Genomic DNA, 26,411 nt, shown 5'->3' on the forward strand with positions numbered 1-26,411 from the left:
TCTCCTGAAGTGGATTTTTGCGTTGGTCCAGACATCCTGGAGCCCTGCATGGCACATGCCCATCTTCAAATCTTGTAAGTTACGGCAAGTTGAAAGGAACCGTAGAAACCAACCCACCAATGCTTGTCATAGGGGCTCAAAACATGTCTGCTGGATTCAGGAACCCAACCTGTGTCCGGGAAGGCAGACGTGCCTCCGGGAATAAAGGGTAGAGAATTCTCACCGACCTAGCTCATCCAGAGTGCGGGAAGGATCCAGTGGGCCGTCCACTGGATTGTCCAACCATCCTCCAAGGAATGAAAAGCAAGGGTGACAACGAGATTTCATAAAACCCTGTCTCCATCTCCTTGCCTTGGGCTTCTTTTCTTCCCACCCCCCACCCCCGTGGTTTGCTTTTGTTTCCCTGCTGTTCCAGAGGGACCCCCTCTCCACCTGTATCTCTGACCGCAATAAAACCCAGTCTCGGTCGAATTCACGGTTACTCTCAAGGGTCCTCCTCACGTCTTCCCACTACGTTGTATCATAGGTGAAATACTTGATTACTGTTTTAATGTGATGACAGTGCTGTTGTCTGGAGGCACAGCGTTATGGAAGGAGGTGAGGCTGGCCCGTGATAACCCGCCTCTGTCTTTTAAGGTGGGTTCAAATGAGCTGAAAGTGACCAGAGCGAAGGGGAAATGTTTGACAACATACCACTTTAATGGAGATCCAAAGCACTGAAAAGGAACAACCAGAACTCAGCTTTGTCAGGAGAGGGGAGACTTGCCACAGGAGACATTTCCTGGGTCTCGTTACAGAACCACAAACCGGACCACGTCCTGCATTCAGTCCTCCCGCGGACGTAAGCCGAAGTCTCTGGCAAGCTCTGGTTCCATCACGAGCTCACCTCGCCAGTAGGTGACGGACACTGTCAAATACACGAGGGAAGCGTCAAAGCTCAAGAGGACGCCGGGCAACAGAAAATGGTGTCCGGTGGCCTAGCATGCAGACCGCACGCCGACGGCTCTCCTCCTCCCCTCTATCGCACCTCTGGGGCCCTGCTGCCTGGTACCTCTCTTTTAGGCTCTGCCCCGCAGGACGATCCCTTCCACATCCCTGTCCCTTGGCGGGTGGTGGCAATGTGCGTCCTGATCCCTGTGCTAAGCCGCGCGGCTTCTTGCCATGTTCCCAGTCTCCCAGGTCCGCCTGGCCCAGCTTAATCCTCCCTCCTTCTCTGCAGCTTAGTCCTGGTTTCTTCCTGCCGACGTCTCCAGGCAGCGATGATGGCTTCGTCGTCCATTTCTTTCTCTTCCTGTCCGTCCGTGCTTCTCCGATACTGGGACCGCCGCCCCGAAGCAAACCTCCCTTCTTCTCTGCTTTCCATCCTCTCTTTCTCTCCCTCCTCCTCAGACCTCATGAAGCTCTGGGTGAATTTCCTCTTGGCTCCGAATTCAGAAAAGTCTGAGTTGGACGACTCTTCCACGTCTTCCCAGTCCCTGGGCCTGGCCCAGTTCCGACGCCGTGGTTCCGGGGACTCTTCCCCTTCCGAGGGCTCAGGGGTCCGGCGGAAGAAGTAGGGCTCCGGGCTCTCCTCCCGGGAGCTCGAGGTCTCGCTGAACATCGACCGGGAGAATCTGTGCATCTCTCTGCCCTCCCGGGTAGAGGAGGAAGAGATCCGTGAGGTGCTCCTTACGGAGTTGCCGCTGGCCTCACGGTAGAAGGACGTGTCCTGTTCCTCCGACTGCGATTTGGAGAACTTGTACCTGGAGGACTTGGACTCCGTCTCCTGGAGCAGGGAAGATCTGGCGTACTTCCCCCTGGAGCTTCCAGACCAGTCGCTCTGGGGAGGAGACTTTTCCTCTGTCCCGAGGCCACTGAGCCACTTAGCGATACTGCCGTCCGTGTCTTTGCCGACGCTGCTAGCGCTGCCACGGCGATCAGGGCCAGCCAGGGAGGAGGACGTGTCTGTCTCGGGTTTTTGGGAATTGCTGCGGGAAGAGTAGCAGAAGCTCCCTATGGCGCTGTCAGTGTCCTCGTCCCTGCCACCCCCATCCTCCTCCTCATCTTCCTTGACCTTCTTCTTCTTGAAGAGGGAGCTCCGTTTGTGGTCGGAGGCCAGCTTCTCTAGCTTGTACTCGGACATCTTCTCCCTCAGCCCCATTTGTATCTCCCTCTCCTTCCGGCCAAGCTCCTTCAGGTTGACGTCGTCAGCAAAGAGGCTGTAGACGGGCTTGCTGGTCCCCCTGACTTTGCTCCCAAGACCTTCGGCCCTCGAGCCGGGCGCCGTGCGGGAGGACGGCAGGGACTGCGAGTCGGGGCCGGGTCCCGGCTGGCCCCGGGGCAGCAGGCAGGCGCCCGGGGAGGAGCTGCTGTGTCCGCTGAGCAGGGACGCCTGGTCATCCCCCAGGCAGCTGGCCTCCGGCGCCGCCTTCGCGCTCAACACGGACGGCGGGCGGGACAACAGCAGCACCTCGTTTTGCTTCTGGGCGAGAGTTTCGCTGACCACGCTGGCAATCCAGTTCTGAATGCTGGCGATGGAAATGGTGTCTCCAGGCCCCACGGGCAGGTCAGGCGGTGCGGGGCCGGGGGCAGAGGCCGGGTATCCGCCTCTGTTGCTTCCAGCCTGAGAGGGGTGGGAGCCGTGGCTCTGGGTGCTGAGCACCGATGCCGCGTCCTCCCCGGCACTGACCGAAGGGGCCGCCGACCAGAAGGCGGACAGGGGGATGCTCCTGCCCGCCGCCGAGCTGTCTGCCTCCCAGCTTCCCAGGGACTGGCTCTCCTCCAACGTCTGCCTGCTCCTCTCCAGCAGCTCCAGCCTCCGCTGCCTCTTCTTGGCCGAGGCAGCGTCCTCGCCCTTGCTGAGCTCCACTACCTCCTCCCTGTTCTCGCCGCCCACCTTCTTCTGGTGTTTCAGCTTCCAGGCCTGGTAGGCCGTCAGGTCGACGTCGGAGAGACGCCTCTCGCCCTCTGCCTCCTCCGCCCCTGGCTCGGTGCTGCCGTCCCCGGCCCCCAGCTCTTTCTTGTGGAATCCGAACTGGATTCTCTTGATCTTCCACCTTTCCAGGGCGGTGAGCTTGTCCTTGTTCCTGCTGCAGAAGTTGGAGAACGAGCTGGCCTCGGAGGACACGCTCTCCTCGTCGTCCTCTCGCACCCTGCCCCCCGCCTCGGAGCCTGCGTCCGCCGCCTCCCGCTGGCTCCTGGAGTGGTACTCCCGGGAGGCCTCCCTCTCGATCTCCAGCAGCCTCTGGTTCCACACGTCCCAGGTGCTCTCGGTGGACACGGAGTCCGAGCGGCGCCTGCCCCCTCGCTTCTGGCCGCTCGTCTCCAGCTGCTGCTCCAGGACCCGAACGTCGCGGCTGCGGACGCTCGCCGAAGTGCTGCTCTTGCTCAGGGTGTGCCTGCGTCGCCTCGTCACGAAGCCTTCGGCGTCGCCCGCCTCCACCTCTGCCTCCTCTCTACCCCACCTCTGATGCCCCTCCGCCTGGTACCTCTCATTTCGGCTCTGCCACTCCCGGATCATCCTGTCCACGTCCTCGTCTTCAGGCCCCCCGCCATCCTGGCCGGAGGCCGAGCGCCCCGCCGTGTCCCCCCGGGGGGGCCTTGGCTGTGGGGAGGCCCCGCGCCTTCCTCCACTCCTCATACAGCTTCTCCTCCTCGTCGTCGTCAATGAGGGTGAGGGGCTTGGAGGCCTGGCTGGCCTTCCCCAGGGAGGAGCCGCTCAGGTGGCTGGGGGTGTCGTCCTCCTCCTCCACCGTGAGGGCGCCCACCCTGGCCCTGCTGCTGCTCCCCGCGTCCTCGCCCTCCTCAGCCTCATCCGTCCCCCCTTCCTGGCCGGAGTCTTCTTCTCTCTCCTCCATCAGCTTCTCATTGAGCTCCCGGAGCTGCTTCAGGAAGCCGTCGTTGGGGTAGATGGCCCGCTTCTGACGCACAGTCATCAGGGCCTCCAGGATGGCCATGTTGTGGAAAATCATCAGGTAGGCCACCACCAGCACTGCTGACCGGCTGATGCCCATCTCGCTACTGACCAGGACTTTCCCTGAAAGAAACCACAAGAGATACTAATGTAACCACAGTGGCTGCCTTATAGGTTTTTTTTTTTTTAGAGCACTGTTAAAAAGAACTGTTTAGATGTGCTGGATTTAATACATTTGCTTGCCCCCGGCATTCATCTGCGCTCAAGTCCCGTGAGGGACGAGCATCGCTGCCCCAGATCACAGATGTCTGAGAGGGCAGGGAGGCCGCCTGCGCTCGTGTAAGCATTTTCTGCACTGTCTGAACAAGGGCAGAGAGAAGGAGGGAAAGGGAACTAACCAGCACTCCCCGCTTTTGAAACACTGGAGTGCACGACTACTTTCTTCTGGCCAAGCCGAGCATCGGAGGGAGGAGAAATAAAAGAGTTGGGGTGGGGGGCGCCTGGGTGGCTCCGTCAGTTAAGCGTCTGACTCTTGATTTCGGCTCAGGTCATGATGGGCTCTGTGCTGATGGCGAGGAAGCAGCTTGGGATTCTCTCTCTCCCTCTCTCTGTGCCCCTCCCCCTGTGCATGCTCTCGCATGCGCTCTCTGTCTCTCAAAATAAATAAATAACATTAAAAAAAAAGGGTAGGGGAAGTGGGGAGAAAGTAGAAAAGAAATGCAGCTAAGGTGAAGAATCACAGACACATGGAGTCTCAGCGTGGGAAAGCACCACAGACATAACAGACACTTGAGAATTCCCTTTACAGAATCCCTGAGGCTGGGTCATTCATCATCCAGTGGAGACTGGATCCTTCTGTGACAGGGAGCTCAGTATCCTGCGTACACACACACACACACACACACACACACACATCCTTCACTCCATATTTAGATCAATCTACTCTTTTGAAACTTCTTTCACATGTTACGGCAAAGTATACCTTCCTGTAATGGGCACCCAGGTCAATAAGGAACACATCTATATGAACAGGGGCTTTCATACAAAAACTACTTAAGAAGATCACTATCATATTCTTCATTAATTTTTTTCTTTTCCTGGCGATTCTAGGTTTTTCAGTCATTATTCAGACACCTTTTCGTGTCCCATTACTATACTAACCAACCTTGCAAATGAAACTTTATCAGTTTTTTTCTTAAGAGTCTGTGTCAGGATGGAGCAGATAGGGGCGCCTGGGTGGCTCAGTCGGTTAAGAGTCCGACTTCGGCTCAGGTCATGATCTCCCAGTTCGTGGGTTCGAGCCCCGCGTCGGGCTCTGTGTTGACAGCTCCGAGCCTGGAGCCTGCTTCAGATTCTGTGTCTCCCTCTCTCTGCCCCTCTTCTACTCGTGCTCTGTTTCTCTCTCTCTCTCAAAAATAAACATTAAAAAAAGAAAAAAGGATGTAGCACATGTATTTCAGGTTTGGACTGGCCCACACAGAGCAGAGTGGGCCTCTCTCCACTCTCATTCTGGGCATCGAGCCTTCACGGATGCCATTTAAGCTTGCAGTGTGCATGGCTATGTCCCCAAATGAACTCAGATTATTTTATATCAACTGAAACCTGTAAAGCTTTTTTTAAAAAACTTTTTTTGTAGCATTCTTAAAACATAAGGCTAACTTTACAAATTCCTATTCGTGTATTTGGTAGATATAACCGGTTCTTATAAGCTAACCAACACTTTTACCAAGCCTTGACCCTAGCATTCAATAGATCAATTATCCCCTAGCCTTGCTTTCTGCTTTGTATCCTTCATAAACGTGACAAACACGCCTTCTGTGCCTTTATTCTAATGGCTGTTTACAGTGCAGCCTGGAGCCATTGACAGTCCAGGCTGTCATCAATCTATTTACCAGCAGTCTTTGGGGATGTTTGTCCAGTCGGTGAAGAGTACTAGCTAACGATATAGGATGGGCGGGGGATGACTTTTATTAGTACGTCTTTGCATCAGTTAAGACCGTATCTGTCACACAGGAGGTGGGAGACCAAGGCAAGACTAAAAGGGACCTGAGGCCCAGTGATGCTGAAAGGCATTATTGCCAAAGGCCAGCAGTCACTAGAGGGAGGCAAGTGGGCAGAATCAGAGCTGCTTAAGGTGCATCTACAGATTCACTCTCTCATCTCCTCCCACCCCAGCTCCAGGCTCAGCTGTCTCTCGCCAAGGACCTCCCTTTATTTTTTTTATTTTATTTAAGAAAAACTTTTAAGGGGCTCCTGGGTGGCGCCGTCGGTTGAGCATCTGACTTCGGCTCAGGTCATGGTCTCACGGCTTGTGAGTTCGAGCCCCACGTCGGGCTCTGTGCTGACAGCTTGGAGCCCGGAGCCTGCTTTGGATTCTGCGTCCCTCTCCTGCTCTGTTCCTCCCCCACTCACGCTCTGTCTCTCTTTCTCTCAAGAATTTTTTAAAAATTTTTTAACGTTTTGTTTGTTCTTGAGAGAGAGAGAGAGAGAGAAAGAGAGAGTGAGTGGGGTTGTGGCAGAGAGAGAGGGCGACACAGAATCCCAAGCAGGCTCCAGGCTCCAAGCTGTCAGCACAGAGTCTGACGCGGGGCTCGAACCCGCGAACCGTGAGATCATGACCTGAGCCGAAGTCGGACGCTTAACCCACTGAGCCACCCAGGCGCCCCCACCAACAACCTCCCTTTAACTGGCTGCCCAGGCCACCATTTGCTGCTGCTGGCACCAAAGTCCTCCTTCCTTCCTTTGAAGGAGTTACCAGGCCAGCTCACATCAGGACGCTTCAGGCACAACCAGCCAGGCTTCCTCATAGGGACATCAAATGCCTCTTAGACTCAGTCTGGCAGAGACAAAGTTGGGTGGGCCATGCTTTTCCATGCTGTGGAATGTGTGCCTGGCACCCTGGGATGCCTCCATGGAGCCTCAGCGGCAGCCTCTGGAAGAAGGGAGAGCCTAAGGGTCAGACCCTGGGTGACAGGATTGTCCATTTTCTGTTAGGTTCAAGGTCACACTAGCACTGTATAGACTGTGCTCTACACAACTCCAAGGGGCACCTTTCGCATTGAAGTCAAAGTAGATTGGTTATGATGAAAACTTTCCAGCTGTAAGACAGCTGGAGGGAGGTGGTCTTTTTCTAATTTGCAGCCTCCATTTTGATTAGCAGCAGGGCCGCTGCGGGAGGGAGGTTGCATCACGACGTGCTCTCTCTGCTGTAAAAGTTTGAAGGGTGGAGAGAGCACTGGGCTTGAGTGAGTTCTCTCCCCCTTCTCAGTATGCCTTTACATGGCAGGCTTGTGTGCTGTATTCTTCCGATTCATAATTCTCGTTCGCCTCAGAACTTTCCCTCTCTCCATACCTGAGAAAACCAAGAAGGACTTGCCCGGAAACCACCCTCCCCACCTTTGCCACCTTGGATAGAATTCAGGGTGGACAAAGGACCAGAGTCTGCCAGGCAAATTTTCTCTCTCAGGGAACTTTGGAAATGGGACTGAGGCCGGAAGTTAGCCAGTCTGTGCCCAGGCCTGCGGGCGGCCTTGCTGTCTGAGGTACGGAAAAAAAGAGAAGATGGAAACCAAGAGTCCTGAGATTGTCCAGTCCTTGTTCCAGATGATCCTGGGGCCACATTCTCCTCTTTGGATTGGTGCTTGTATTGTAATTAATGCCTTTGGCGATGGTTAGGTAGTTTGAGACGGGTCCTACATACCAGCAACCAAGATACTAATCTTGATTATTACACAGCGGCAAAGTCGCTAAACCTTCCGTGGGTCTCAATTTCCCATTTGTAAAATGTAAGCAACATCCTCCGGCTGTGGGCACTGTGATTATTACATGAAGCACCCAGCCCGGTGTTCGCTTTCTTCCTTAAGCGCTGTCTCCCAAGCATCTTGGAGGCAATCACAGAAACTAAGGCTCAGGGGCGACTTCTAGGGATGGTGACAACCGTCAGGGCCCTGACGGGAGGAGGAACCACCCCAGAGGCAACCCCGGTAAGGATAAGGTCCTCTCCCTGTCCGGCAGGGGTGCGGGCGGGCGGGGAGGGGGAAGGGACGCGGCGGGCTGAATGGGAGAGCAGGGGTCAGGTGTGCCGGCTCGGGCCCCTGATGGTGACGGGGCTCCCCCAGGTGTCCCCAGCGCCTGGGCCAGGCACCCTGCGCACCGCTCGGGCCACAGGGCAGCCCACAGCGCCGCCCACTTCCTCGAAGCCCTGACGACACCCAGGTGGCGCAGCTCCGGTCCGCCCAGGCCCCCCCTCTACGCGCCCGGCAGCTTCTCCCGCCCTCTGGCTCCCGCTGTCGCCCCACTTCTGGGGCTGCGCGTCTGCTCCGCTGATAGTCACCGGCCCTAGGGGCTGCTCCAGGCCCGCCGCCCGAGGCCGCGTCTACACGATCTCCACTGCGCCGCCCGCTGGAGTCGCCAGGGCGCTGCGCGCGACAAGCAGCCCAAGAAATCCTCTCCCCGCTGGCATTTGGACACACGCTCAGATCACATTGGTCAGAAGGAATACATTTTTAAAAAGAAGTTGTTTTTTTTAAAGCATTGAAAAAAAGGAGAAAACCGTTTCATATATATACATACGTATGTAATATATATATGTAAAATTGATAAATTTCACTTTTTTAACGTTTATTTACTGTTGAGAGACAGAGCGTGAGCCGGGGAGGAGCAGAGAGAGAGAAGGAGACACAGAATCCGAAGCAGGCTCCGGGCTCTGAGCCGTCAGCCCAGAGCCGATGGTGGGGCTCGAACTCATGAACCGGGAGCTCCTGACCTGAGCAGAAGTCAGAGCTTAACTGACTGGGCCAGCCAGGTGCCCTCATAAATTTCACTTTAATAAAAATTTATACGTATATAAAAACATTCTATGTATAGATACCTATTTATAAATATACATATATACATAACATATTTATTTGCAACTCTTATGTGCGTTTTAAAATTTTACTCCTGGGGCGCCTGGGTGGCTCGGTTGGTTAAGCGTCCGACTTCGGCTCAGGTCATGATCTCGCAGTCCGTGAGTTCGAGCCCCGCGTCGGGCTCTGTGCTGACAGCTCAGAGCCTGGAGCTTGTTTCAGATTCTGTGTCTCTCTCTCTCTGTGACCCTCCCCCATTCATGCTCTGTCTCTCTCTGTCTCAAAAATAAATAAACGTTAAAAAAAAAAATTAAAAAAATAAATAAATAAAATTTTACTCCTCACAGCAATTTTAGGACGATTAGGTCTCTTTGTCTCTGTGCTATACACAAGGGAAACTGAGGCTCTGCTGGAGAAGGGAACCGCCCAAGGTCCCATGGAATAGAGAGCATAGCAAAGCCTGGCCTCAAGCCCAGGTTTGTGACACTCCCAGCCGCCCCCGCGGCATGGGTTGCGGGCCCGTCCGCACTGAAGCGTCCTATCCACTCTGCCGGCTCCCACCGCTGGGGTCTCCCAAGCCCAGAGAGCGAGGTTTCTAAAACGCAGATCAGATCAAGGCGCTTTTCCACTCCCTCACCTTGGCGGTCAGCTGCGTGTCGGGGCCCCTGCCACTCTGCCACTCTGACCCTTCCCCGCCACGCCGATCCGCTCTGGCCTGTGATCCTGAACGCGCCCCGCTTACCCCACTTTTGGAGCTTTGTGCTAGCACTTTCCCCTGGCCGGGAATGCTCTTCTTCTGACTTCTCTGTGGCCAGCTCCTTCTTGTCACTCAGGGTAAAATGGCCCCTTCTCAGAGAGGACCTCTCAACCAGCCTCCCCAAGGAGCTGGCCGGTCACTCCAACACATGGTCCTGCTTAGTCTCTCTGCCTCACGCTTGTCACGGACATTTTTCTTTGTAATCTTCTCTGCCATCACCACTGTGTGAGATTCAAAGGCCAGGACCCTTGTCTGCATCTTCCACCACCGCACCTACGACAGCGCCCGGCACCTGTTAGGCCCTCAGTCATTACTGATAAGGTGCATGATCATCCTTTCCTTTCCCCTCTCCTTAGAATGAGACAAAAATCTTAAGACAGATCGCCTCCAGACACGACAGATAACCCAGAGGTTTCCATGAGCTCTCCTGGTTGCTTCTCCCCCTTGCGGAATTAATTCGAGCAGCCTGGAGCAGGCAGACTCCCCCCTCCCCCCTCACCTCTATAGGTCAGCAGGGCTTCATCGATGAACTCGGCGGCCTTCCGGAAATGCTGGGAGATGTCCACCTCGGGAAAGTCGTCCACCTCCACACCCAGGTACTGAATCTCCAGGCCAGTGTAGAATTCGGGCCCAGTGTAGACGCCGGTGCCATGAGCGGCGTTGAGGATGTGAGTAATTCCCAGCCTCTTCAGCCTCGCCTTGTTCACAGCTACACTCCTGGGGGGAAAGAGGCAGAGACATGTTTGCCAGAGTCAGAGCTAGAAAGGAAAGGTGCTCCGCCACTGAGACCCACAGCCTGCTTCGGCTGGCTCGGGAAGGCCATAGCTCGGTGAGTGCCCTCTGTGCTGCCAGATGTGTCCCTGGCTCACTGCAAATACAGTCATAAGCAGGGGCCAGAGAGAGAAGGCACAGGGAGCCGGGCAGGGGAGGGCAGGATGAAGGGAACAAGACTGATGTGTAAGGAAATCTTTGGTCCACAGATCCCTGGTCTAAAAACCCTCTGCCTTGGGAATGGACATTCATCAAGACACAAAAGTGGCAGGGGAGCCTGGCTGGCTCAGTCGGAGGGGTGGGCAACTCTTGATCTCCGGGTCGTGGGTTCGAGCCCCATGTGGGGTGTAGAGATGACTTAAATAAATAAAACTTAAAAAAAAAAAAAGACACAAAAGTGGCAGACAAAAGTAGTAATCAAACCTGGTGTGCTTCACTTTTTCAAAGTCCTTTCACATGCATCATCTTATTGTATCCCTAGTACTAAACTTAAGAGGTAGACAGGGCAACTCTTTTTATTCCCATTCGAAGATTCGGAAAGTGAATCTGACAGCTTTTTTGACTTCCCAAGACTGAAATGAAAAAGGACCAAACAAGGGCAGGTGTTTCTGGTTTCTAGTTCAGAGCTCTTTTTGCTGCAATGAATCAGTGAAGACAGGGTTGCCAGAGAAGGAGCAGAAGCCTGGGGCTATCTGGAGGTGTCTGGGTCCCTGGTGAGCATGATGTGAATGTTTCTGGGTCTGCAGAGCTAGCTGGAGATCGCTCAGGACTTGGTGTCCAGCTCTGAGAATCAGGTTCTAGGCGACAGACTACTTCCGGGGGAGTACTCAAGACCCACAGTCCAAACTTATCCTCCCTTCTGCCTGCCACGGGGGCCCCAAATTGCCTCCTTTGCTTCTGCGTATCTGAGTATTTACACTGGGAGAATTAGTTTCACAAACTAGCCTGTTGGTGCCAATTACGCACTGGCAAGAAGATCCTGAAGGAACTGCTTTGGGTTTTGTTTGGGAAACCACTCATAAACTTAAAAAAATAACATTTTTTTCTGATTATAAAAACAAGTGGTGTTTCCTTAGGAAATCCGTCCGGTTCAAAAGAAACCTAAAGAAAATAAACATCAGTGGTAGAACCATCGCCTAGATGGTTACGCTTTTATCTCATTTGTTTCGAATTTGTTACTTATGCAAAAGCGCATACACATACACACCTATATATTGCTCAGGTAGCATCATACTGTATATATAATTTGTAATTTAGCATCATACTATATATATACATATATATCATACTATACATATATCATACTATATACATATCATACTACATATATATCATACTACATACATATCATACTATATATATCATACTATATATGTATCATACTATATATGTATCATACTATATATATATCATATTATATATATCATACTATATATATCATACTATATATGTATCATACTATATATATCATACTATACACATACTATATATATCATACTATATATATCATACTACATATATATCATACTATATACATATCATACTATATACATATCATACTATATATATATCATATCATATATATCATACTATATATATACTATATATATATCATACTATATATGTATCATACTATATGTATCATACTATATATATCATACTATATATATATATCATACTATATATGTATCATACTATATATATATCATATTATATATATCATACTATATATATACTATATATATATCATACTATATATGTATCATAATATATATATCATACTTTATATATCATACTATATATATATCATACTATATATACGATATATAGTATACTATATATACTATACTATACATATAGTATATATACTATATATAGTATACTATATATATACTATATATACTATATACTATATATATATACTATATATATCCTATATATATACTATACTGTATATACTATACTATACTATACTATATATATATATATAGTATTGATATATATATATATATATACTATATATACTATATACTATATATATATCAATACTATATATACTAGTATATATATATATATATACACTATATATATCATACTATATATATGATATATATATACTATATATATAGTATATATACTATATATATACTATATACTATATATAGTATATATACTATATATATACTATATACTATATACTATATATACTATATATATACTATATACTATATACTATATATACTATATATACACTATATAGTATATACTATATATACTATATATACACTATATAGTATATACTATATATACTATATATACACTATATAGTATATACTATATATACTATATATATATATCATACTATATATGTATCATACTATATATATATGATATATGTATATCATATATATATATGTAATTTGTAACCTCTTTGTCCTCTTGTGAAATGTTTCAGTGGTTGGCAATACATACAAAAATCAGTATCATCACTGGCTCCAAATATCCCATCAGGCAACATCAACTTGCTGATGGAGTTATTGGGGCCTTTGCCGAACATGGGGGAGTTTCATCGCTCTCGGGCACTGTCCAGAAGGGTAGGACAAAGGGTCGTGACCTCCCCGCAGTCAGACTCACTTCTCTGCTATGAAGATATTGGGCCAGACCTCATCCGCCTCATTCCAGGGGGTCTCCTGGCGGTCTTGGACCAAGGCCCGCTGCAGATCCAGGATGCAGGGGGTGTTGTATAGGCTGCTGTCGTCCATCTTCTCCCTAACACGGTTGTACAGGTCCTCCACCAGCAGGTGTTCGGCCGACTCCAGCATGCCTGGACACTCTGCCTCGGCTCTGATCCCCCGCGGCTTGAATTCTAGAAGGGAAAGGCAGCACTCTCGTCAAAGAGTCAAGAGCACCATGACGCTCCCTGTTCCTCAGGAGAATCCACTCTTGGCCAGTCTGCTGCCAGGACTCTGGACATGAGCTCAAATGCCAGGAAGGACTTAATGAAGGCCCGGGGTGGGGAGGGGACCTGCACTGGCCTGGACACTTGTGGTCAGGGCCAGCAGCAGCAGAGGTAGATTGGTATAGGTGAAGGGACACTGGTTTTCTTTACTCCTTCCTGTATTTTTCTCAAGCTGGCTGGCAACTTCTTAGACCAAGGTCCTTAAGTACCTGGTATATGTCTGATTCACACTTACAGTTCCCACGGTGCTCCATACAGGGTGGAATCATTTACCAAATGAATAAATGACACTCTTTCATAACGTAAGTCACTTTATTAGTTTGACTCCTTTACATACGTAAGGCAAGTAATCTTGGGAAAAGTAAAACTTTAGACTTCACGTGCGATCACTTTCCCATACACGTTTAATTAATTTATTTCACGCGTTGTCTGCTTCTTCCCACTGGCGTCCGAGCGCCTGTGAGTCTCAGCCTCCCAGCTTCCCAACAGGTGGCAAAGGTTTTGCCAGGAACTCCAATGCCAGTCCCAAAACAGCGCTCAGGGCCTTTCTGCCAACAGCTCAGAAAAACTCAGATTCAGATGAGTTCAAAATCCATTCACCCACCTCTCGAGCGAGCCTCTCTCTCCTGCTCCTAATATTTTTGTTCTCAATTGATCAAATCTGGGGGGGAGAGTCAGATATTTCTTTCTCTGAGAAAGTCTGCAAGAATAGTGGGGTGGGGGTGGGGGGGCGAATCCTTTCCTGCCACTTAGGAGCCAAAAATCCTGACTAGAGATGGAAGAAAAGTAAGAAAGGCGTGTTGCCTGTGTTGGCCATCGCTTTCCCTGATGGGTGAAAGCCACGTGTGGCTTTCACGTGAGAGCACAGCCACGTGTGGCACATAGACGAGGCCCAGCCCTTCACGGGAAAAACAGTACACGGGGCTTGCTGCTCAGCGTCTGCGGGTCCTGGGAGTTCTGGGTTCTAGCACTCCCTTTCCCTAAAGCCCTTCTCTCTCTCTCTCTTCCCTTTCCCGCACCACCCGATGGGCCCCCATATCCCTGCGTCAGATCTCAGCTCTAAATGTTCTCTGATCTCCGTTTCAAAAGCAGAAAGAAGAAAACCCCTGCAATCCCAGAGCTTTATTTTGTTTAAAAATAGATGAATCATTCCTATTTTCTCTACCACTCAGTCTCCCCTGGCTCTCCTGGGATCTTACTTAGCAAATGTAAAAGCCCCTCTCCTTTCCTCCCCTAACTGAGATGGCTCTCCTTTACTACATGTAAAAAATAAAACTCCCTGATGCTTCATGAAAATATACATACAGCATTGTCTTCCTCAGCTCTTTATATAGCAGGTCGCTGTCTTGATATTTCCCTTTCCAGTGGAACAAATGTCCCAGTCCCTCATTCCTGCTGGTGGCTCCTGCTTACAGTAGGTCTGTGGCCCACCCCTCGGCCTGTTTCAACTCCACCCCCTCGCCCTGCATCAATTTCTCCCATTTATTTCTGCAATCTAAGGTTTCTTCAGAAGAACGCATATGCAGACTTTCATGAGAATGAAGGATTCTTCAACAATCATTTTTATCCCTCTGATCACTGGTGAGCAGGGCGATGGCTTGGAATATGACTTGGTACGTTTTTCCTTTCTCTGTCATATACTGTTTCTTCCCCTACCGCCCTTCCGCCACTAAGATCGAGGAACTGTAAGCTTACTGCCCCAGACAAGAGGAGAGTAGCTAAACCCTAGAATCGAAGAAAGGCTTTAGATTTCAACCTACGTGTTCAACGTCCTGTAGACGTGTCCATAGCATTCTATAGGCTTGACAGTGAAGTTTTCAAGAGGGGAAATGGTTTTCTCACAACTCCTAAAGCTGGATTTTCGCTTAGCAAGAACTCAGGCATGGAGGGGGGGGGGGTCCAGAGAGTGAAACACAGAGCAGGGATGATGCAGGCTGGAAGGTGAGGGAAGTTCCCAAACACACAGGAGGAAACAAAAAACAAAACTTCCGGACTGAGGGTGGTCCCTGTGGCAATTTAGAGAGATCTGGACGCTGGGTGAAGCCACTTTGGTCTGCCTGGAGCAAGGGAACAGAGACCCCAGGTAGGGTGGTGAAATAGAAAAAACTTGAGCGTTCCTTAAAAAGATGGGGCCTCCCACGGTGCCCAGATCGCAAGCACAGGCAAATGGAATTTCTGGCTCCTCGCGAGGTGAACAGGAGATCTAGGCGTCCTCAGGGACCCTGTGGGGACCCAAAGAGCCCAGAACTGACAAAGACCCGGGATTATATAGAGCAAGCAGCATGCACAGTTCTCACGACCAATGGCCGGGGACCGGATTGTGGCCACCATCGAGTGGATGTTGGATTAAGCCCAAAGCCCAGCAGGGCCCTGTGTCGTTAGCGACATCCCACCAGCAGTGACAGAGACACCCAAGACAAAGGAAGAAGAAAAGAAATTTGCTCAAAATGGATTAGAGGGGCGCCTGGGTGGCTCAGTCGGTTGAGCGTCTGACTTCGGCTCGGGTCGTGATCTCAAGGTTTGTGGGTTTGAGCCCCGCGTCAGGCTCTGTGTTGACAGCTCGGGGCCCAGAGCCTGTTTCGGATTCCGTGTCCTCCTCTCTCTCTGACCTCCCCTGCTCATGCTGTCTCTCAAAAATAAATAAACGTTAAAAACATTTTTTTTAAATTGATTAGGAAAAAAAAAAACCCATCCAATCAGGATGAGTATATTTTCTGTTGTGTGCATATTAACATTTCTCCCCTCCCCACCTTTCCCTACCTCCTCCTTATATATATTTCAGATTGAAAACCATTTCCAGGCACTAGTGGAAATGCAGATCTAAATCTGGATATCCCTTTGAACAGAACTCTCTGGGTGCTTCTGGTCATTTCTTGGGCTTTCAGGTCTGTGTCTCTAGCATAAGCCACCCCAGGACCCCTGAGATTAACTGAAAGAACTGAATGGGAGGCCATAGGAGCAGACTGGAAATGCCTCCCCGGCTGTTGACTCGACAGAGTTATTCATTCACCCTGATACATAATAATTTCCACCTCCGTCTCATGAAGGTGGATAGTGACTTGTGTTGGCAGAAATGCCTCCTCGGATCTGTTCCTCTTAATGTGACAGGCAGCACCTGGGAAGCACACTGACATGTTTCACGGGGCCCCTTCCGAGGGTCCCCAGATGAGTCGCGGACTCTCCCTGCTCCCAACCGCCTTCTGATGGCATTACCTTCATTGATGATCTGTTTAGCTGCAACAGCTGAAGACAGGTGAATGGGTTCCATGAAAATGCTTTCTGTTTCTGCATCTGAGACCATGGAGTACCTGAGAGAAGAGGACATCTGTGTGAGAAGGTTCTGGGCGGCATCTGAACGGGAGCCGCTCTGACTAGACAAGACCCCTGGATCTGACTTCAGGCATAGTGCAAAGCAACGAGAGATGAAGGGAATGCCTTCCTCAGTGTAGGGAGCCCGAGAATGCAGAACACCGTGACGCTGTCGCCACCTGTGTTCAGACCGGAGCTGACACCTGTGTGAGCTAGCGTTTAACGACGAGGTAGTCCAGGCTGTGGACGGAATAGTGTCTGTGGTTGGGCCTGATGTGGCCTCACCTTCTCTACTGGGTTCCCATCCTTGGCTGTAGTGCTGCTCATTTTTTCCCTCTCGCCCCCGTTCCTCTGTTGTCAATACCATAGCATGGCCCTAACCAAGGTGCTGCTGGCTTGGCGGGCTGGGCAGACGGCCACCGTTCCCTCCATGCCCCACATCTTTCCCCTGTTTGAAAGAGAACGGGCTCACAATAAAGGGCTGGCATGGGGAAATCCGAAGGTGTGCTCAAATGCACAGTCCTGATTCTCAATATAAGCAATCAAGGTTCAGCCTGAGACCAGGGATGCAATAAAGTAACTTAGGTAAATGTCAAGGCAATTTTTCCAGAAATAATTCAGCAGAGATGTCAAAAAGGATCTGAGGAACGCGGCGAATTACGGGCAGAAACAAGGGTAGGACGCAGTATCCCTTATGCTGCCCCTTTATGTTCAGCCCCTCCCTGAACCTCATCCCCTGTAAAATCGATGATCTGTTTTCTGTCCCTACGGTGTGGCTTTTTCCCAGAATGTTATATAAGTTGAATCATATCATAGTCTTTTGTATCTGGCTTATTGCACTTCGTACAAGGCATCTATGAGTAATCTATTCTATTGCAATAATCAATAATTTGTTCCTTCTTACTGCCGGGTAATATTCCATTTTTAGGCACCCCAGGCTACTGTTTCCATTGCCTCCAGTCACAACTGGGTATTCCAGAGGGAAAAAATGATACTCATATTGCTGGTTTGGTTGTACTTTGAATTCTATCTTCCTCAACCTGCCTGCTACTATTTACTTTCCAGAGTCCCTGAACCGTTGCTGTATCCTTCTGTTCAGGTTTTATAAAGGCAATCCATGGGACCGTGGCGGGTGTGTTTGCCGACTTACCCAGAATTGGAACCTCTGTTCTACTGTCTTTTTGCTTTTACAAAGTCTGAAGTCAGTGTGTTTCCCGATCCTTGCAAATTGACTTATTTTATCTTTATGGAAACTGATAGGATCTTTTTTTTTTTTTTTTTTTTTTTTTTTTGGTTTTCAGTATTTAGAAACTTCCCAGGGATGCTCTTTGGTCTATTTTCATTCGTTGTGTTGCGAATGGATACCATTTTGGGGCTCCTTTATGAGTTTCATCCTGGCGAAACTCCCACGCAGCAGGTATTATCATTTCTGTTTATTTTAAGTAAGGAAACTGGGGCCCAGATAGGCTAATGAAATTCCCCCACGGCAGTCAATAAGAGGCAGGGCTATGATGCAAACATAGGGCCATCCTGTTCTGAGTTGCAGTGAGTCCAGTTGAACTGACCGGAGCTAACTCGAGTGAAGGTAAGTGTAGCCGAATCGATTAGCAGGACAATTTTCTCATAGAAATCCACATTAGGGTCACCGCCTTGGAGAATGGTGTGCTCAGGGCTAGAAAGCCTACGGAGGAGGAAATCGCTTTGCCAAAACAAAGGAGTAGCCTACGACTCTACCCAGGATGGGGCTAGACCTGCCCATGCAGCATAAGGGACAGCACAGTGGGCACTGTCGTTGGTAATTCCTGAGGGATTCCCATTCTTGCACCAAGAATGACACTCCCCTGGCACTCCCAGCACTCCAGAAGATGCATTTTTAAGTAAGCGTGACTGGAGAGTGGGGGTGGATTAAAGGTGAGGTGTGTGGGATACGATCCTTGGATGAACTGGAGACGTCCCGTGGTTTGGTGAAGGTAGAAAAGAATAAAACACCTGGTGGGGGCAGGTGTGAGGTCTGTAAAGGCACACATTAGGTCCTTTCTTCGGCCCCTGTAGCTCCAGACCAGTGAAGGTGATCAGACAGACAGATCACACTGAGTGAAGGGTGGGTGGACAGATGGATGAACAGACGGACGGATGGATGAATGGACGGAATTGGCCAGGTACTGGGCAAGGTGCCCGCACACCACCTTGGGGAGCAAACCCAGTGGCCTCCAGGCCCTTCCATCTCTGGCCTCTTTCTCCTTTCCAGCTTCAGCTTGCGCTGGTTTCCCTTGGGCTGTTGGGAGGCTAATCTTTTGGCCTCCCTTCCTCACCCAGTTTCCTCGTGCGATGGGACTTTGCAGAAGCCCGTCTCCCTGTGGACATCGTGGGCCCAGGTTTCAGGGCAGTCTCAGTTTTCAAATAGCAACACTTCATAAAACTAGGGTCAGAGCCTCAACTTGTATAGAAATGGGAGTCACATCCCCATAAATAAACAAACAATATTTACTAAGGGAGTTTTATTCTTTCGTTTGTAAGCAATATTAGTCATACTAGTATTAGTAAAATAACCATTTTGTTTATTAAGGGTCAGTATTACGTCAAACGAGGTTTGGGGGGGAAATCACAGCAAAACCCTGACCAGGTAATGAGCAGAGAACCCTTGTGTTGCTGCGGGATGAGAGGGGCTTTCTCCTGGCCCCGCACCTCTTTTCTCCCTCAGGGTGGTTTTCCCTGTGCTCTGCGCTCTGAAGAGGTTTTCTCACTCCTGTAATGGGTTTTCTAAACAATGGGCACAAACTGAAAAGGGACACAGGAGGAGCCCTCACCTGGCAGCTGTGTGGAAAGGCTGGCCAGGGACTCACCCGGCAGTGTCCCCAGGATTCCCGCCCGGAACTCTCCGCGAAGCCCACGATCACGCCGTTTTCCCTAAACAACACAGACGCCAGGTCGTCGTGTGGATTTGGTTTCCACGACAAATACAGGGAACTGAGCATCTGTCCTAAATGGACCTGAACTCTGAGGCTGTGGGTTTGATAGGGGAGAATTTGAAATTCAAATCTGAAAATGGAAATGGGTGAGAGCATCCTCCCCTCTTGTGGGTGGTCAAGATTGAGAGGCAGCTAACAGGTCAGTGAGTCTGAGACTCTGGGAGACTCTACCCAGTACACTTTTCAGGAGTTGGCGGCTTCATGGTTGAGAAAGGAGGGGGGTAAAGAACAGATTCTTCCCCCAGCCCCGTGATGTGTCTGTTCTTGGCTGCTGAGGCAAGCAGGTGAACCACAGTAAACTGAGCTCAGCATTATCTAGTGTTGAGGATAGGATGTAAATTATGAGTCATCTGCTAAGAGAAAAGGACGTGTAAACCTAACGGTCCTAAACTGTTGTGTCACAGACGCAGTTTACTAAGTCAAGTGAGGAGTGGGACCCCAAAGGACCTAAGTGGAGAACAAAGTTTAGGCATTGAGAAGCAGTTCTCTCATTTTCCGTGGAGAAGCAGGACTGCAGGGAGGAAAAAGGAGAAAGAGAAGCGAGACCTGAACAACGGGCCCTGTTCATATTTGCAAGGTCAGTGAGATGGTGGCCGGGGAGGCTGTGATTTATGACCACGTCTGTGCCTCCGCCCGCAGATCTGAGACAGAGTGAAATGACACTTACACCCTGATTGGAAAGCAGCAAGGCTGGCTGCTCGAAAAGACAGGCAGGGAAGGAGAGAATCTAGGATCGATACACACCTCATCACAGGATCACAGAGCAGCAGCTAAAAAGCCTTGAGGGTGATTTGGAAGAGAAACAATAAAGCAGAATTTGATGGACTTCCTAACCAAGAGCAGGAGACTGGTGCAGTTTTCTTTAGACCTGTGTTTTTCAAAATTACAGACTGTGCCCATTATGTTTCATAAAATCAATTCAATGGGTCCTGCCCAGCATCTGAAAAAGGAAGGAAGGAAGGAAGGAAGGAAGGAAGGAAGGAAGGAAGGAAGAGACGAAGGGAGGGGGGAGGAAAGAAGGGGGAAGGGAGAAAGGGAGGAAGTAGGGAGGAAGGAAGATAGGGAGGAAGGGGGGAGGGAGGAGGGAAGAGAGGGAGGGAGGAAGGAAGGAAGGAAGGAAGGAAGGAAGGAAGGAAGACAGGGAGGAAGGAAGGGGGGAGGGAGGAAGGAAGAGAGGGAGGAAGGAAGGAAGGAAGGAAGGGAGAAAGGAAGGGGGAGGGACAAAGGGAGGAAGGAAGAGAAGGAGGTAGGAAAGGAGGAAGGAAGAAAGGAAGGGAGAGAGGGAGGGAGGAAGGAAGGAAGAGAGGGAGGAAGGAAGGGGGGAGGGAGGAAGAGAGGGAGGAAGGGAGGAGGGAGGAAGGAAGGAAGGAAGGAAGGGAGAAAGGGAGGAAGGAAGGAAGAGACGAAGGGAGGGAGAAGGAAGGAAGAGAGGGAGGAAGGAAGGGGGAGGGAGGAAGAGAGGGAGGAAGGGAGGAGGGAGGAGGGAAGAGAGGAAGGAAGGAAGGAAGGAAGGGAGAAAGGGAGGAAGGAAGGAAGAGAAGAAGGGAGGGGGGAGGAAAGAAGGGGGGAGGGAGAAAGGGAGGAAGTAGGGAGGAAGAGAGGGGGGAAGGGAGGAGGGAAGAGGGAAGAGAGGGAGGAAGGAAGGAAGGAAGAGAGGGAGGAAGGAAGGGGGGAGGGAGGAAGGAAGGGAGGAAGAGAGGGAGGTAGGGAGGAAGGAAGAGAGGGAAAGGGAGGGAGGGAGGAAGGAAGAGAGGGAGAAAGGAAGGAAGAGAAGGAGGAAGGAAGGGAGGAGGGAGGAAGGGAGAAAGGAAGGAAGGGAGGGAGGAAGGGGGGAGGGAGGAAGGGAGGGGGGAGGAAGCCCCCCCCTCAAGGAGTCCCTTGGGAATGAAATGGAGGCAGAGGCCCAGGAGGGGGTGTCTATCTTGATGTGGCTTTTGCAAAGAAGGAACAGTGTTCATTCACTTCAGAGAAAGTGACCACACAGGCAAAGTTCAGGCTCCAGAGAAGGAGAGAAGTCAGTAATCTTAAGCAAACGGATTTATGGCCAGCTGCTTCCAGCAAGGTTTGTGAAAGCTGGAAAAATCTTCACGGAAAAAGAAATATAAAAGAGAAAGGGTAATTAGGAGTAGCCATTTCCCAAGGACACACAGCCCTGACACTCCATGTCCCCAGCTCCTGTCCCACCTGTCACTACCAGGCACAGAGACCTCGCTGTAGGGAAGGTTGGCACAGCATCGTTAAGGGACTTAGCTGAAGGTGGAGAGGAAAATGCTGTCACGAGAGACGGTCTGAGGAGATCATCAAGGAGTTCTAGAAAGCGCAAAGGCTTGAAAAATTCAGGTCCAAAACGCCGAAGCAAGAAGTGAATTTTGACTTGGAAAGAAATGAAGGAAAACAGAAAAACGCTCTCCAAATCAGGACAGGAGAAGGCTAAAGAAGTCTGATCCTTCATTTGGAAAGGAAGAGAAAATTGGTCGTAGCCAAGGAGGAAGAGGAGAGGCAGACGTGGGCTCCAGACCACCTAGAGAGTTGGGGGGCGGCAGTCTCCTTACTAGGGAGGGGAGGGCCCGTCTACAGCTTGGTTTGCGGCAGAAGCACGCTGACGTCTTAGACTGTGCTCATTGGGTAAGTGGGGGGGTCTGATGGAGATTATGGAAACGGGCGAGGCCCCACCAAGTCCCCCCACTGGACAGGAGGTTTTAACTTGTAGTGTTAACTCATAAATTACCTAGGGAAATTTGTCTCACTGGGAGATGGCTGAATCTCTAGCTGAAGGCTTTCTTCCAGAGAGAATGATTCACAGAGGCGGGTTTGAATTTAAGGCGTTTGAGGTCAGTGCCTCCAGTCAGGCAAAAACGAAGATCTGACAAGCCCTATCCACTGTCTACACATCTTTCTCAGGTTCTTAGTTCACCCCGGGATGAAATTTACTGACGAGGCTGGAAATGTCAAGACTCCCTGCCGGGACAGCAAGCAGACGTCACCCCTGAACGCGCTCTGGTTGACAGGCAGTGGCTGCCTGCAGCACTGGGTAGGCTTTGCAAGTTCCTGTCCGGGTTGCACAGGGCACAGTACGGTTTCGTCTCCCAGGGGCTGGAGCTAGGGCAGCGGTGAGTTGAATGGTGGTATCCCAGAAAGACATGCCCCCCAGAGCCTGTGAATACAGTTTTATTTGGAAAAATGATCTCCGCAGATGTAATTCAGTTAGGGATCTGGAGGTGAGATCATCCTGGATTAGGGTGAGCCCTAAGTCCAATGGCAAATGTCCTTAAGAAGGACGCACAGAGAAGAGAGAGAAGAGGAAGCATGCGAAGGTGGAGGCTGAGGTTGCGAGGACACGGCCACAGCCAAGAAACTCCTGGAGCCGCCAGGAGGTGGGAGAGGCAAGGAAGGAGTCCTCCCTAAAGCCCTCGGAGGGACAGCGGCCCTGCCAACACCTTGATTTCACACTTCCGGCCTCTGAAACTACAGGAGAACGTATCCGTGTTGTGTTTAGGCAACTCAGTTTGTGGTCATTGGTTACAGTAGCCGTAGGAAACCAGGACCAAGAGTGGCTGGTGGGCTATTTGCTGACTCCGTACATATTTAGTCTTAAAAAGACTCAAGCCTTTCACTGAAGAGATACAGCAGCGGGCGCCTGGGTGATTCAGTGGGTTAAGCGTCCGACTTCAGCTCAGGTCATGATCTTACGGTTCGTGGGTTCGAGCCCCGTGTCAGGCTCTGTGCTGACAGCTCGGAGCCTGAAGCCTGCTTCACATTCTGGGTCTCTCTCGCTCTCTGCCCCTCCCCCACTCGTGCTCGCTCGCTCTCTCTCTCGAAAATAAATAAACATTAAACATTTAAATAAAAAATCAATAAATGTTAAAAAAAAAAGATAAAGCAAGAAGGATGGAATTTCAGTCACTAATTAAGTACAGGGAGGACTATTCAGGATGGAGACCAAAAGCAACGGTGACGATCAGCTGCTTAGAATACAGTATTTGCTGACAGCACGAGAGACATGTGCCATTTTAACGAAGGTGGGTGGGTCTCTGGTTAGATACAAGTTCCTTGACATCGTTAGTTACTGTCAGATATCTTTCTCTGGAAGGAAAAGGAAAGAACCACCATTTATCAATACCTAATGTGCCTTTCTATGTTACAACAATGTGTGTCATATATTACATGTATATTACAAACAACATACGTTATATCATTTAATTTCCACCACTGGGCAAACCAGCTATTCCAATTTTATGAGTAAGTAATTTATGGACGCTCTCATGGCTACTAAGTGGGAGAGCAGACCTGACTTCAACTTTGGCCTCGGTTATACCATTTAAGTTCTTTCCATAGCACTACGCTGCCTCCCGGAAGAGAGTTTTATGTCCCCTTTCATAGCACAGCTTTTTGAGGTATATAATTGTTATACAAATGGCACATACTTAAAATGTGTGATTGGTTAACATTTGACATACGTGGAGCCATCACCACAATCAGGACTGTGAACGTATCTATCATCCCCCAAGTTTCCTTAGGCCCCTTGGAAGCCCTCCCTCCGCCCTCCCTCCGCCCTCCCCCTGCCCGACTCCCCAGGCCACCGCTGATCTGCTTTCTGTCACTATAGAGAGTCATTTGCATTTTCTGGAATTTTCTATAAATTGAATCACGTGGTATGTGCCCTTTCTTGTCTGACTGCTCTCATTTGGCATAATTATGTTGAGATTCATCCATGTGGTTGTATGAATCGATAATTCATTCCTTTTCACTGCTGAATAGTATTCCAGTGTGTAAATCCACCCCCGTGCATTTACCCATTCACTGGTTGATGGACATTTGGGTTGTTTCCGGCTCTTATGCATACAGTTGCTCTGGACATTCATGTACAAGTCTTTGCAGGGACACAGGCTTTTATTTCTTGTGAGTAAATACCCAGGAGGAGAATGACTAGATCATACAGGTGTAGGTATATGTTTAAGCAGGTGTACGTTTAACTTTTTTAAAAAGTTTATAAAATGGTTGTACCATTTTACATTCCCACCAGCAGCGGGACTGGGCCTTCCACATTCTCACCAATATTTAGTATGGTCGATCTTTTTAATTTTACATATTCTAATAGGTATGGAATGGTATGTCCTTGTGGTTTTAATTTGCATTTCCCTAATGACTAAGGATTTTGAGGATCTTTTCATGTGCTCGTTTGCATTTCACGTATCTTCTTTGGTGAAGTATCTGTTCAAATCTTTTGTCCATTTTTTTAAATTTTATTTTTCATTTTTTAGAATTTACATCCAAATTAGTTAGCATCTAGTGCAACAATGATTTCAGGAGTAGATTCCTTAGTGCCCCTGACCCATTTAGCTCATCTCCTCTCCCACAACCCCTCCAGTAACCCTCAGTTTGTTCTCCATATTTATGAGTCTCTTCTGTTTTGTCCCCCTCCCTGTTTTTATATTATTTTTGTTTCCCTTCCCTCATGTTCATCTGTTTTGTCTCTTCAAGTCCTCATATGAATGAAGTCATATGATTTTTGTCTTTCTCTGACTAATTTCACTTAGCATAATACCCTCCAGTTCCATCCACGTAGTTGCAAATGGCAAGGTTTCATTCTTTTTGATTGCCGAGTAATACTCCATTGTATATATATATACCACATTTTCTTTATCCATTCATCCATCGATGGACATTCGGGCTCTTTCCATCCTTTGGCTATTGTCGATAGTGCTGCTGTAAACATGGGGGTGCATGTGCCCCTTCGAAACAGCACACCTGCATCCCGTGGATAAATGCTTGGTAGCGCAATTCCAGGGTTGTAGGGTAGTTCTATTTTTAGCTTTTTGAGGAACCTCCATACTGTTTTCCAGAGTGGCTGCACCAGCTTGCATTCCCATCTCTTGTCCTTTTTTTAATTCGGGTGTTCGTTTCTTTTTTATTGGGTTTGGGGAGGTTTTTAAACATATTTTCTGGATACACGTTCTTTATCAGATATGTGATTTGCACATTTTTCTTCTAGTCTGTGGATTGTCTTTTCTTTTTTAAAGGTACTTAGACTCATTCATCTGGGCTGGTTTAGGCCTGGTTCTGTAATGCAGTGGGATTGACTGAATGATAACTCAAAAGCCAGTGGAGCTGTAATAGTTTATACCTCAGGTTTTATGACGATTATTATAGGAAGAGATGGCCCACGAAGTGTCGCTGTGTTTGCCTCCCTTGACAATCTCTGAAAAGGGCTATAGCCAATTTGGGGTCAGCTTCAAAAACCAATTGCTAAGGAATCTATACAAACCAAGAAAAGCATCAAAACCGACAGGATTCGGCAGGAGTCACCGAGAACCTGGAGAAAATGAGCTCTGTATGTGGGACCATGCTTGCAGGAAGCTCAGCCGGTTCCGTGTAAGGGGGACTTGCAGGCTGAGCCTGTTTTTGCCCAGGACGGGGACTGGCAGCAGGAAGGAGTAAGGATTGAATACCACTGGAACTTCTTCTCTTATAAACAGATGCTTTTGTCCTGTGCGTGGCAGGCTAACTTCATGTGAAACTGTGCAAGCAACACGATTGGCCTTGCCTGTCTCCCACCTCCCCTGATGGTGACCCACTTTTCACCTTCACAGCCAGTGCTCACCGTTTGCGTGCCCCAACCAATAATCCGAGAAGCTCAATGACTAACGTGATAAGCACGTAGTAAAAATATTTATTCCCTAGGGCAGTATCTAAAAATATATACATACACCAGACTTTATATATCCAGCCTACGGTTAATTGGACAGTTCATCCTGTTATTTGCACATTCTATACCCTTAATGACTGTTAGCTGCTAAAACATTCCAGGACTTCTCTCCCGGTGTACTTATTTCTGTTAGGTATGTATCAGCAGTGAGCCTGCTGGGTTACAGGACTAAACATATGCTTAGCTTTAGTAGATATTATG

General features: G+C 49.3%; 1 protein-coding gene across 1 annotated transcript in view; it reads right to left on the reverse strand.

The window, feature by feature from the left end:
- Positions 1 to 678: 678 nt before the first annotated feature.
- Positions 679 to 26,411, reverse strand: part of STYXL2 (serine/threonine/tyrosine interacting like 2) — a 30,267-nt gene continuing 4,534 nt past the window's right edge. Inside the window, 5 exon segments of the mRNA XM_019423475.2 lie at positions 679 to 3,556; positions 3,558 to 4,015; positions 9,996 to 10,213; positions 12,902 to 13,133; positions 16,440 to 16,534. Coding sequence (XP_019279020.2) covers positions 1,196 to 3,556; positions 3,558 to 4,015; positions 9,996 to 10,213; positions 12,902 to 13,133; positions 16,440 to 16,534 — 3,364 coding nt within the window. The 3' untranslated portion in view covers positions 679 to 1,195.

Source organism: Panthera pardus, unplaced genomic scaffold, assembly GCF_024362965.1.
Source record: "Panthera pardus isolate Hobbes unplaced genomic scaffold, ASM2436296v1 HiC_scaffold_21, whole genome shotgun sequence".
NCBI lineage: Eukaryota > Metazoa > Chordata > Mammalia > Carnivora > Felidae > Panthera > Panthera pardus.